Source organism: Perissodus microlepis, chromosome 8 (genome assembly GCF_051167445.1).
Source record: "Perissodus microlepis isolate ML-2025 ecotype Zambia chromosome 8, ASM5116744v1, whole genome shotgun sequence".
In the NCBI taxonomy this organism is placed as follows: Eukaryota; Metazoa; Chordata; class Actinopteri; order Cichliformes; family Cichlidae; genus Perissodus; species Perissodus microlepis.
In genome coordinates this window covers 565001-577081 of record NC_140468.1, presented here as the reverse complement: position 1 = coordinate 577081, position 12081 = coordinate 565001, and the positions used below count along the sequence as shown (strand labels likewise).

The following is a 12081-nucleotide window of genomic DNA, read 5'->3' as shown; positions in this document are numbered from 1 at the left end:
CCCCCCCATGTGAAGTTTGGCACAGTCCTTGTCAAAGGACCAGGACATGCATCTTTCTGCATGTGAGAAAAATGTGTGGCTCTGGAGCTGCAGCGGAGAACTTTGATTTATTCTCCATTGAAAGGATGTTCGCCTCAGCCTCACACTTATGGAGCTGTTAGCAGCTACACTGAGAGATGTTTGCTCAGGGGGAGAAGTCAGAACAGACTAAACTCATGGGCTCATCACCTCACAGGTTATTGTGATTGACCACAAACCAACACCTCCTCCAGCTTCTCCAGGTCAGACCCCGAGGCCTCCTCAAACCAGCCGTTACGTCCTGGGTCTGTCCAAGGGTCTCCTCCCAGTCAATGTGCCAAAAACGCCTGACCTTGGAGGCATCCATGTCAGCTGCTCCTTCCCATCAGCTGAGCAGAGACACCCACGTTTCTAAGCTGTAGACCCCATTAAAGGCTGGATGGCTGACAATGTCCTCCAACTTCATGAAGGAAAAACTGAAGCATGTGTATGTGCTCCTGACAGATTTGTGCCTAAGATAATGAAAGCTCTTGGTCCCCTTTTGTGAAATCGTCTATCAGGAACGTTGGGGTAACGTTTGACTCCGCCTTACTTTGGATGTTCATGTCAAATCTCTGCTTCAGTCCTGCTTTGATCACTTAAGAAACATTGCTAAATTAAGTCCTGTTGCATCCTCCAGGTACTCACAGGTGGTGCTGTCAATACAGCTGCAGTGGCTCCCCACTGAATTCAGAGTCCATTTAAAGATTCTGGTTCTGACTTTTAGCTCTTCATGGAGCAGCACCAGCTTACATTATTGAACTTCTACAGCCCTGTGTGAGGTCATGTGATCAGCACACAAGGCTTTTGCCACTGTGACCCACAGAGTGTGGAGCTCTCTCCCTCTGAGCTAAAGATCTGTGGACTCACTCTCTTTTAAAAAACAAATAAAACTCATCTTTTTGGAATTACGTTTGGTCAACTTTTCTTTTTTGTTGCTCTGGTATTTTTCGTGATCTCTGTCTTGACAGGTCAGATATAAATTCAAAATCCTGCTCCTCACATACAAGGTCTTAAATAATCAGGGCAGTAACGCGTTACTGTAATCTGATTACTTTTTTCAAGTAACGCGTAAAGTAAGGATTACTATTGCAAAAACGGTAACTATATTACCGTTACTTTCCTGTAGGAACGCTGCGTTACTGCGTTACTAAAACCGTGATTTTTTTGCGAGAATGTCTCATGACAGTGACGTAAGCAAGTGCTACGTTTGTGACAGCAGCTGTGTGCAGATCAACAATGGATCATATATCGAGTGCGGAGAGAGTGTGAGCGTGCAGCGTTTAAAGCGTGGAAGTACTGACCTTACTTTGAGTTTGATTCCATAAAAAGTGACAAAAACATTAGTGTCCGTTGTGCGTGGGAAGAAAACTTATTTTTACAGCGAAAAAAAACCCTAAACTTCCGAGCAAGCACCGAGTAGCTACGACTGACCGCTGCAGCACACCTGCACCAGGGTAAACCTCCGCCTACCCCACTCCTGCTTTACAGGTGAAGATAGAGCAACAGGACCGCTGAGTTTACAAGTAGGCCTGCAGTGTGAGAGCGAAGTGCTCTAATAGGGTGATATGGTACTACAAGGTCATTAAGATAAGATGGGGCCTGATTATTTAAGAGCTTGTATGTGAGGAGCAGGATTTTGAATTCTGGATTTAACAGGAAGCCAAAACAGGAGAAATCTGCTCTCTTTCTAGTCCCTGTCAGGACTCTTGCTGCAGCATTTTGGATTAGCTGAAGGCTTTTCAGGGAGTTTTTAGGACTTCCTGATAATAATGAATTACAGTCGTCCAGCCTGGAAGTAATAAATGCATGAACTAGTTTTTCAGCGTCACTCTGAGACAGGATATTTCTAACTTTAGAGATGTTGCACAAATGGAAGAAAGCAGTCTTACATATTTGTTTAATATGTGCGTTGAAGGACATGTCCTGGTCAAACATGACTCCAAGGTTCCTCACAGTGTTACTGGAGGCCAAGGTAATGCCATCCAGAGTAAGAATCTGCTTAGAGACCATATTTCTAAGATTTTCAGGGCCGAGTACAATAACCTCAGTTTGATCTGAAGAAGCAGAAAGTTAGCGGCCATCCAGGTCTTTATGTCTTTAAGACATTCCTGCAGTTTAACTCATTGGCGTGTGTTATCTGGCTTCATGGACAGATAGAGCTGGGTGTCGTCTGCATATCATCCTGCCTGGTGTTTGGTACTCAGGGGCCACAACTGAGAACAGGGAGGCTGCACAGAGGGTCATTAACACTGCCCACAATATCATTGGCTGCCCTCTGACACCCCTGGAGGCCATCGCCAGATCCTCCTGTCTCAGAGACTCACAGGCGACCCCTCAAACCCCGCCCACCACCTGTTCCATTCTACCCATTCCTCTTCTTTGTTATTCTTTCCTGTTCAGTTGGTGTGGAGCACCAATCATTTCAGTGACAATAAAGGCGTATTCTATTCTATTCTATTCTGATGCTACACTGACCCTGTGCCACTCCACTCACCTGCGCCTCCGTCCTTGAATCCAGTAACAGTCAGTTTGTATCCGTCACATTCAGCATCCACCTTAAATGAAGAGTAACGAGCGAACACTTTCTTCCCTTCAAAGTCCTCCATGTCCACCAGCAGCTCACATTTTTGCTTGGATGTCATAATGTTGATCACATTGAGACCTACATTCACACACAAGCACACAGTCAGAAACATGCAGGGCTGTTTGGTACAGAGCTGCAGATCATTATCAATAAAACTCTGACCGAGCCAGTACTCTCCAGCAGCGTCACCAAAGCCCATCTTGTATTGATCCCAGGGTCTGTAGAAGTTCACCGTGCCGTCCATCCTCCTCTGGAACACCTGGGGGAGGAGGCAGCAAAAACACATGTGGTTTCAGGGAGCACAGATCTGGATTTACAGCAGTGCTCCTGTTAAATGTTCCCGCGCTGACACTTTTTAGTTACAAGCACTCACCGTCCAGCCTCCTCCTTCTGAGTCCATGTCACAGTACACCTGCACACAAACACCTGTCACACTCTAGCTGCTTAAAGACGTGGACATGAACAGGACCCAGAGTCCCAGAGAGGGTGGACTGTACCTGCACCGCAGACCTTTCTCCAAGGGGATAGATGGTGTACACGCCGCTGCTTTGGCTTCTGTTCTGGCGGCAGATGTCGCTGCAGTCCCTCGGCCGGATGAGCACCGTGCAGCTGGTCAACGCAGGAGCGAGGAGGAGGACGATGAAGACCGCTGGCAGCTGGAACAGAGAAGAAGCCTTTCATTTACACAATATTCACTTCCTACCAAGCTCAACAAGCCTGTGATTCTCCCTCAGCTTTGCCTCTCAGCTGTGCTGAAGTCTTGTTTAGTCTGCACAGGTGTGGTTCAGCCAAACCCCCCTCTCTGTGCTCACTTCTTAGTATAGTCCTGTTGCCTTTCATTGTAAAATGAGTTCATGCTTTGTTATATTGTCGTATTCCTGTTGATCTCTGACCTGCACAGAACAAGAACCATTACGAACCATCCCCAGACAATCCAGGCTTAAGTTACCTGGATAAGAGGAAATCCTGCTTGGTGGCACAGACCTCAGGAGCAGGCTATGTTCAGAGTTAAGATGGAGGCAAAGTTCCCTCTAATGTTTCATGTGTCTGAGCGAACGCACAAACTCCCTGAGCGTCCCTTGGACCACTGTGAGCGACAGCAGACGTGTGCACTGTGGTCACGCCGGCATCAAATCCATCCAAGTTACATGTTTATTAAAGTAATCAAATTACAGCATTTATGTTAGAATACTTTTAATTAACTGCTTTAGCCCACTTACAATGAAAATGTAAAAAAAAAAGCCTTGTTATGTTAACACTATTGGAAGGAAAAATAACTTGAACTCCAATTTTGAAAACACAACTTTATTTCTTTCTTTTTCATAAAGCTCTGACTGTATTATGAGTCTGTGGTCTGGGAGAGAGTCTGTAACTCTGTTTGCAAAATACAGTAAATAATGACCAATGTTGGGCAGTTAATGATATAGTTACTTCTTCAAAAAAGTAACTGAGTTATGCAAACAACAAAGTTTTTTGCAGCTGTTTACCTAAAAATGCAGCCAAGCCGTTTTTAAACAAACATTTCAAACTATTTACAGAACAATCAGCTGTTCTGCATCAAATCTGATGCCACACAAATTATTTGTGCCACTCCAAAAATAATTTCTGTCCACTATGAGATGAAGGAGAACAACAGCCTGATACCTGCAGGCCTGACAGCAGCAGATGCATCACTGCTGTGACACCTGTAACATTCAGCAGTCGCCTCATTGTTCTGACACACACAACAAAACTATTGACTACACTACACACTAACTACACACTAACTACACACTAACTACACACTGACTACACAAGATTTGTGCTAAACGTCGCAAATCTCTCGCATCTCAAACACGCCGTCACTCCTAAAACTTCCCCCTCCCTAAACAACTAAATGCCATGTTTTGATTGGTCGACATGATACATTTTTCCACCAATAGGAAAGGGTGGAGGTTTTTTGGTGTTGTTTTTGCTCACAGGCTTTCGAGCGTTTTCCTTGTAAAACGCAGTTTTTACCGTTTCTTCCCGCAGTAAATATAAACAACGACAGTATTCAGGAAGAAAACCAAACATTGCAGATATTTTTATCATAACTCTGGTTTTACGTGGCCGATCAACACAATTTAAAAACTGGTATAAAGTCCACACTTTTCCCGTCAGTTGTTCGTCTGTCCTGCTCACATCTCCAATGGTTGTACACGTTGTCATTAACGTGGCTTCACTCCACATCAGCCGCTTTGCTAAAACACCGGTGTCGCACATAAGGACGCTGTCATAGCCTGTCAGCGACGTTGATTAGCTGCGTATATACGAGTGTGAATCGCATCATTGGCTGGACTATGGGATAAGGTGGCATCGTTCCCATACGGGAGCAGCCAGTCACTCACTGACTAACACTGCAAAACAGAATTGTTAACTTATTAATTTTAATTTCAATTCTGGTTCGATTTTTTTTTGTTAGCAACGCAGATTTTCTGTGCGCAGAGATGCCAGCAGTGCGCAGCTTAGAGGGAACATTGGGTGGAGGTGCCGTGTTTTCGTTGATTCTTTTATTTACAGCATGTTTTTAATGTCATTTAGATTCTCTGCTGCTGTATTTTATATGTGCAGCTTGTTAAGCTCAAACCTACTAAACCACTGACTGAAGCCGTAAAGTTACAGCAGCTAAAACTATGAACGAGGTGTTCATGTTTTACGAGGTGTCTTTTACACTGAAAACAGAAACTGGAACACAATCAAATTCATTTCACTTTGATCTGCGACAAACTGAAGCGACGTGCACGTCTCCTTCAACACGCCCAACGTTATGAAGCCACAGGGGCTCTGATCAGTTTGTATTGTGTTTAGCTTTCAATATAAAGTTCCTCGATGTGACAGCTGTTGTGATTTGGTGCCTTACAAATAAAACTGTACTGAACTGAAACGTCGTCATACTTCTGCTTGAGATTGTTGGAGCACGGAAAGTAACCCGGGCAAGTGTGTGTAGGTGAATTCTTGTTATTATGTAAAGAGTGCACGAAATAGTGTCATTAACATCAACTAAAACATGAACGTGTGAAAAAGATCAAACTACAAAAAGACTTGTCGGGTTCACAGTTTACCACTGAGACCTTCGATGATAAATGAAACACTGATGGCTCATTAAAACTAAATAAAATAAATAAAGGATTAGCTCGAATATTCACAGATTAGATAACTGGCCTGTGACACCTGAGGTGACCCAGTGTGTTAAAATGTGGTGACCTGTGCAAAAGTCCACATGTGTTAGTTCGGCACAAGACCCGTCCCACCAAAACTGCAGTACTTGCTCTGGTGTCATCTGCCCTCAGGACCAGCAGCAATCAATAACAGATCAATCACAGATAAACAATATAATTTAGAAACTATAACTACTAAAAACTATTGCAGCATACTGAAACAACCATACTGACGTATGTCCTGAACAGAGACAAGAAGAAGAAATAATTCTACTGTAAATAGAAAGTACTTTAAGTAAAGAGTAACTTCTTGGAACAAAAGCCAGTGTAAATACTTTTAGGAGCACAGACTCAGTGTGTAGTAGATTAACGTTTCACTTTACATTCTTATCATCCATTAATCAGCCTACTGTTCTTTGCTAAGTCGTAAAGGGGGAACAGTCCTGCTCACAGTTTTCTATGCAATGGAAGAAGATCTTTGATTGTTGCAACATCTGTGCAATAATAAAAATGTCATAAGTTAATGTTAAACGTCTACATCATGCAGTCGCTGCACGTGTATGCAGTTCAACATGAAGTCATTCACACACTGCTAAAAATTACTTAGAGAAGAATAGAACAGAATACTCCTTTAATCCTTTAATTGTCCCACAAGGGGAAATTTGGTTGTATCAGCAGCAAAAAACCACACATATACAGACAAAACAGGACACAGAAACACAGTTTTTATATATTTACATCATGGACAATAGTACTTAAAGAACTTGTTAAATTACTGAATTATTTACGTGTAAATTCTGCCCCCTTTCATGTAAAACACCTAAGTTCTTCACTACTTAAAATGACATACACTCTACATAAAGTTATTCACTCTCTATGTATTATTACTTTAGTACTTCTTAAAATGATATCCAGTATAATTTGTGTCCCTTCCTTAATTACATGATTGGCATCAGGCTCTGATAGTGAAAGTGCTGCTCAGGTAAAGTCATCAAACAGACACATTCAAGAAGGAAGGCGGAGTTTTAGGTATCAACACTGTTTAATGAGGCGATCACAGCAGACCGAGGTGGTCTGGAGGGTCAGGAGGGTCACCACCACTCACTCCTACACTGATACTTAACCAGAAATATTTAAGGTCACAAACTTACCTTCATGGTCAGATTTCTGTGGGAGTTAGTATCTGCTGATGTAGATCTGAAAGGAAAGGATTACTGTGAGGATCACCTCATTCAATCATTTAAATCTAATCTGCGTTTAACGCATTTACAGCAATGTCTGCTTAAAATATCTTGAAAGTTTCATACACTCTATTTGGCAGTAATATTAAAGCGCTGCTGCTACGTTACTACAGATACCTGTGTGAAGTCACCTGCAGTTGGAGCTGAACACGCTTCAGAGACACCACACGGCTGTTCTCCCTCAGTGTGTCAGAGTCTCCCAGAGTCCCTGCTTATATCTGCAGGAGGGCAGACACATCAGAGTCACGCCACCCTTTACACTGTTTAAAATTACACGCTTCAAGTTTCCCAAAAAAACACAACCAGGATGTTCTCAGGCTAAAGCACAAAGCACGTCAGGTTTATTTGCATTTAATATATGTGCTGATCCACCCAGTAATTACATGAGTGTTTATCTTTCAGTGCAACGCCTCCGATACTTCCTGCTGTGATGCACAGACTTCAAAGATGAAGACGTGGGGCACAGTGAGTGAAGCTTGAAGGTGTAAATTTAGAATTCAAGCATTTCTGCCTAATTCTGGGGAACCTGCAGGCCATTTGGGGTGGTGGGCTATTCAGGTGGGGGCGGGGCTACCACTGAGTTGTGGTATAGTTTCGGCAGGATTGGGGCAGTGTGTCTTGTACTTTTTTGTCTCTTGTTGATTGACTTGATGGCTGGTGTTCAGGGTCTAGAGCACTCTTTGTGGTGGGCATAGTTAGGAGAAAGCCAGCCGCCAAACTTGCTCAGCAGACACACCAACTCCACATGGATGTGGAAATGTGGACCTGGCAACAACATCAGCACCCACACTGGAAAACTTAAACAGAGGTCTACAGTCCTAACAGCAGCATCCAAGTCAAGCAGCATACTTTTACTTTCAGATTTATCTGATGGCAGAAGTTTAAGAACAGGTAGAAAAATGACCAGAGAAAAGTGACCCTTTGTTTGGTCGATTACACCAGACAACATCATGGTGTTGATAATGTGCTAGTAAACTCTGTAACCACTGCTCATGGCCTAACGTTGCAGAGCAGGCTGGCTATTTACACACACACACACAGACACACACACGTATTCGATTTCAAACAAAGAGTCTATCAGCTGTTTTTGAGCTGCTGTCTAATTTATTTCCTCCTACTCTTCACGACTGATTGATGGCCTGCTTGTCCTTCACTGCAGCACCTCCTCTAAATCCAGTTGCTCTTCAAACACATATATTTATTAGGGGTGCAACGATACTTGTATCGATATTGAACCATTCGATACAGTGCTTTCGGTTCGGTACGCATATGTATCAAACAATACAAAATTTTTAATTTATTTTATCAACTTTTCTTCTGACAATGCTGTCTGTGTTGAGCGCTCAGTGGATCTGCATTCTACTACTCCGCCCAGGCTGCAATGTCGAGTGTCGAGTGATCCACTGAGCGCAGCGCAAGCTAGCAAGACAGAAGCTAAGCTCGTTGCAACATGGCAACTGCCTCAACGCTACCCGAAATTGAACCTCCCCCACCCTCATTCAGATCTGGTGTTTGGAACTATCATGGTTTTCATGTGAATGATGGTTTTCATGTTCAAATAATGTTATCATTTCAGTGTTTTCAGTGTGGGAGAAAGTACTCAGGGCCTTCAAGTTACACACTATGAAAGGCAGCAACAAGTTTAATGTTCAGAAACCTAAAGTCTGTATCAGCAGCAGAATGGAGCTAAAAATAAATGTTTGTTTCAGTTCTATGAAGCTTTGAGTATTTTGGATCAGTAGCTGCTGTGTTTGTTGCATCATATTGCTGTAATTGTTTATATGCTTTATATATTCTGAGGTAAGTTGATCTATAGTGTTACATCATATTCTATAAGGATGTTATGTGTTTGTAGACTTTCTGCCCAGTTTGACCCATTTAGCAGAAGTCAGCCTGTTTAAGGCTCTGATATCTATTCTGTATGACTTAAAGCAGTTATGACATGGTCTGATTTTCTCACCCAATAAAGGAATATTTCATATATCAGTCTACTCTTCATTCTATCAGAAACAGTTATCACAGCTCGGACATTTTCTTTTTATAAATATATGTAAGCAATGAGCCAAATTTAGTAATGCCAACATACTGAAGGAACAACATTTGTCTCTTATTGTCATGGTCTGGCTGGCAGACCGTGGGCATATGGGGAAAGAGGACCCAGGCGCAGAGCTCTGTGTGCAAACAGTGCGTTTATTTACAATGAGAGTTGTCAACACAATAAATCCCCATTGCTCCCTTGATTCCTGTGTGTGTGTGTGCTGCCCTCCGACGTCTGTGCTCGTGCTCCCTGCTGTTGTGTTCTCGCACACCCCGTGCGTGCTGCTGTTCTGGTCCACTCTTCCACCTGCGGGAAAACCACAGAAACAGCCGTCAACACCAACCCCGGCGGGTATACACGAACTGCACCGTCATACTCTGACACACACTAACTTGGGAAGGCAACTCAATGATCCGTAGCTGACAGCTGGTAACTGTGCAGGGGCGGATCTAGCAAAGTTTTGCCAGGGGGGCAGGTAGGGCATTAACAGGGAGAGGGGGGCACAAAGAAATACTTTCTTATTCTCATTTAAAATGTCTCGCTTTTAACAAATAATTATCTGAATGTTACAACAAATGTTTTCATCTGATGTCAAATGTATAGAAATCCATTATTGTACATAGTAATTTTTTAGGGTCCCATCATAATTTCTTCAGAAGTAGCTAAGTACTGTATATGATGCCAGTATTTTCCCACATTTTCTAGATTCTGTACCAGTACTGTGTGTAAAATGCCATCAAAAAGTCAGTTAAGTTTTATTCTTTCTCACCTGTCTTTCTGTCTCCTTTCACTTTTTAAAGGTTGCCATGTTAGAAAAAATATTTTGCCCTGCCATGCTGTTTATTGATGTGGCAAATGAATGGTTTATGAAAATATCACTAAATCTGTCATCAGTAATCAGTAATGATCATGTCTCACCTCTAGTCTTCTCTGTCTTAATTTCAGGTTTTCACCACGTGTTGTAGATAGTTCAGGAGGTTAACTCGACCGAGCAGTCTACTTTTGGGTACTGTTTAGAATACCAGAATAGGGAGGATGGTGTAGGTTTAAGTTTATTAGACTGATACATATATACCAACAAGACAGTGTACATCACTGTGACAACAGCGTTTGTTTTCATTCAAAGGATTTATGGTTTTTCCTATAATACCTGGTGGGCCAGTCTCTAGTCAAAATGCCCGGGCCGATTTTTTGTCCCAGTCCAGCCCTGGTTGCTAGGCAACCTGGGCAGCGCCATGGAGACTAGACCGTCCCATACAGCCCATGTGTTTGCAACAAACTTTTATTTTGCAAATCGAGCTCAACACTGCCCCTAGCGTCCTGGAGCACTTCCGTTGTGTTTTGGAGTTTGCATGTGTTTTGGATTTTGTACGTGTTTTGGATTTTGCATATGTTTTGTATTTTGCATGTGTTTTGGATTTTTTACGTGTTTTGGAGTTTGCATGTGTTTTGTATTTTGCATGTGTTTTGGAGTTTGTACGTGTTTTGGAGTTTGCATGTGTTTTGTATTTTGCATGTGTTTTGTATTTTGCATGTGTTTTGGAGTTTGCATGTGTTTTGGATTTTGTACGTGTTTTGGAGTTTGCATGTGTTTTGGATTTTGTACGTGTTTTGGAGTTTGTGCGTGCTATTTGGAATTTGTAAATGTTTTGGAGTTTGTACATGATTTGTCTCTAGGGGCCACCGTAGGTTGGGCCTCCCTTAGCAGCAATAAAGCATTTGTGATAACTGCCACCGAGTCTTTTATAGCTGTGGAGGAGTTTTGCTCCACTCATCTTTACAGTGTTGTTGTAATTCAGCCACACTGGAGGTTTTTCCAGCATGAACCATCTTTTTAAGGTCGTGTCACAGCATCTCAATCATATTCAGGTCAGGACTTTGGTTAGGCCACTCCAAAGTCTTTATTTTGTGTTTTCTTGTATTGTCTTTGTTTAATACTTAGACTTATGGGAAAGTTTTCTGTGAAGAAGTTAAATATGTGTGTTTGCAGATGAACAGGATGTAGAGGAGGTGCTGCAGCGAAGGACAAACAGTCCATCAGTCGGTCGTGAAGAGTACGAGGAAATAAATTAGACAGCAGCTCAAAAACAGCTTTGAAAGTAAATACATTGCAGCATCTCTTCCATATCCTGTTAGTCTTCAAACACGCATATTTACCTTCTTCACTGATGGGAAAGAAAACTTCCAGAGTTTGTTTAACACTAGAATTACTGAGCCTTTTTTTCCCTGGTGCAAGTCCCTACTACTAGATTTACTAGCCCTGCACAAATTTGCGTAAATTCCCCTGACCCTAACACCTCTTGGCACCCCGCTGAGATTTTCACAGGTCTTCAGCTCCATTGTTCTCCTGCTTTTGTTGTGCAAACACACCCTCCCCCAACCCCCAACCATGAGAGATTCAGGTCTTTCCTTCCCTGCAAGGCTACTTTCCTTCCTTACCTGCAGCGTACAATACACCATGGTAGTTTCTATGTGCAATATTTCTCATATGCAATATTAGTTCTTCTCAATCCTTGTCACTACATTGCATGCCTGTCCATAACCATATATACACATATATTTTACATATATTTATATAGCCACACCTTACATAATATGCATAAAGTCTAGTTATACACACACATCTATATATATATATATATATATATATATATATATGTATATATTAGGGGTGCAACGATACTCGTATCGATATTGAACCGTTCGATACAGTGCTTTCGGTTCGGTACGCATATGTATCGAACAATACAAAATTTTTAATTTATTTTATCAACTTTCCTTCTGACGATGCTGTCTGTGTTGAGCGCTCAGTGGATCTGCGCTCGACAGCGCAGCCTAGGCGGAGTAGTCGAACGCAGATTCACTGAGCGCAGGGCAAGCTAGCGAGACAGAAGTTAAGCTCTCCTTGCAACATGGCAAATTGAACCTCCCCCACCCTCATTCAGATCTGGCGTTTGGAACTATTTTGGTTTTCATGTG

The 12081-nt window shown here is 42.4% G+C and overlaps 1 protein-coding gene across 2 annotated transcripts; it reads right to left on the bottom strand.

Annotated features, from left to right (window-relative positions):
* Window position 1: 1 nt before the first annotated feature.
* LOC146380963 (microfibril-associated glycoprotein 4-like) lies at window positions 2-11714 on the bottom strand. 2 transcript variants are annotated; one of them, XM_084936916.1, is made up of 6 exons: window positions 7196-11714; window positions 6975-7020; window positions 3142-3300; window positions 3018-3056; window positions 2807-2903; window positions 2-2722 (listed from the first exon to the last, which is right to left on the bottom strand). In XM_084936916.1, the coding sequence occupies exons 2-6, from the start codon at window positions 6978-6980 to the stop codon at window positions 2526-2528; spliced, it is 498 nt and encodes a 165-aa protein (XP_084793042.1). In that variant the 5' UTR covers window positions 6981-7020; window positions 7196-11714; the 3' UTR covers window positions 2-2525. The 2 variants fall into 2 exon arrangements, with proteins under 2 accessions (XP_084793042.1, XP_084793041.1); XM_084936915.1 differs by having other exon boundaries at window positions 7182-7305.
* Window positions 11715-12081: the final 367 nt, after the last annotated feature.

Coding starts and splice junctions, on each gene's coding strand:
- LOC146380963 (XM_084936916.1), bottom strand. Junction 3,057..3,141: donor GAGAAAGGTCTGCGGTGCAG/GTACAGTCCACC, acceptor GTTTGTGTGCAG/GTGTACTGTGACATGGACTC. Junction 2,723..2,806: donor TGCTGGAGAGTACTGGCTCG/GTCAGAGTTTTA, acceptor GTGTGAATGTAG/GTCTCAATGTGATCAACATT.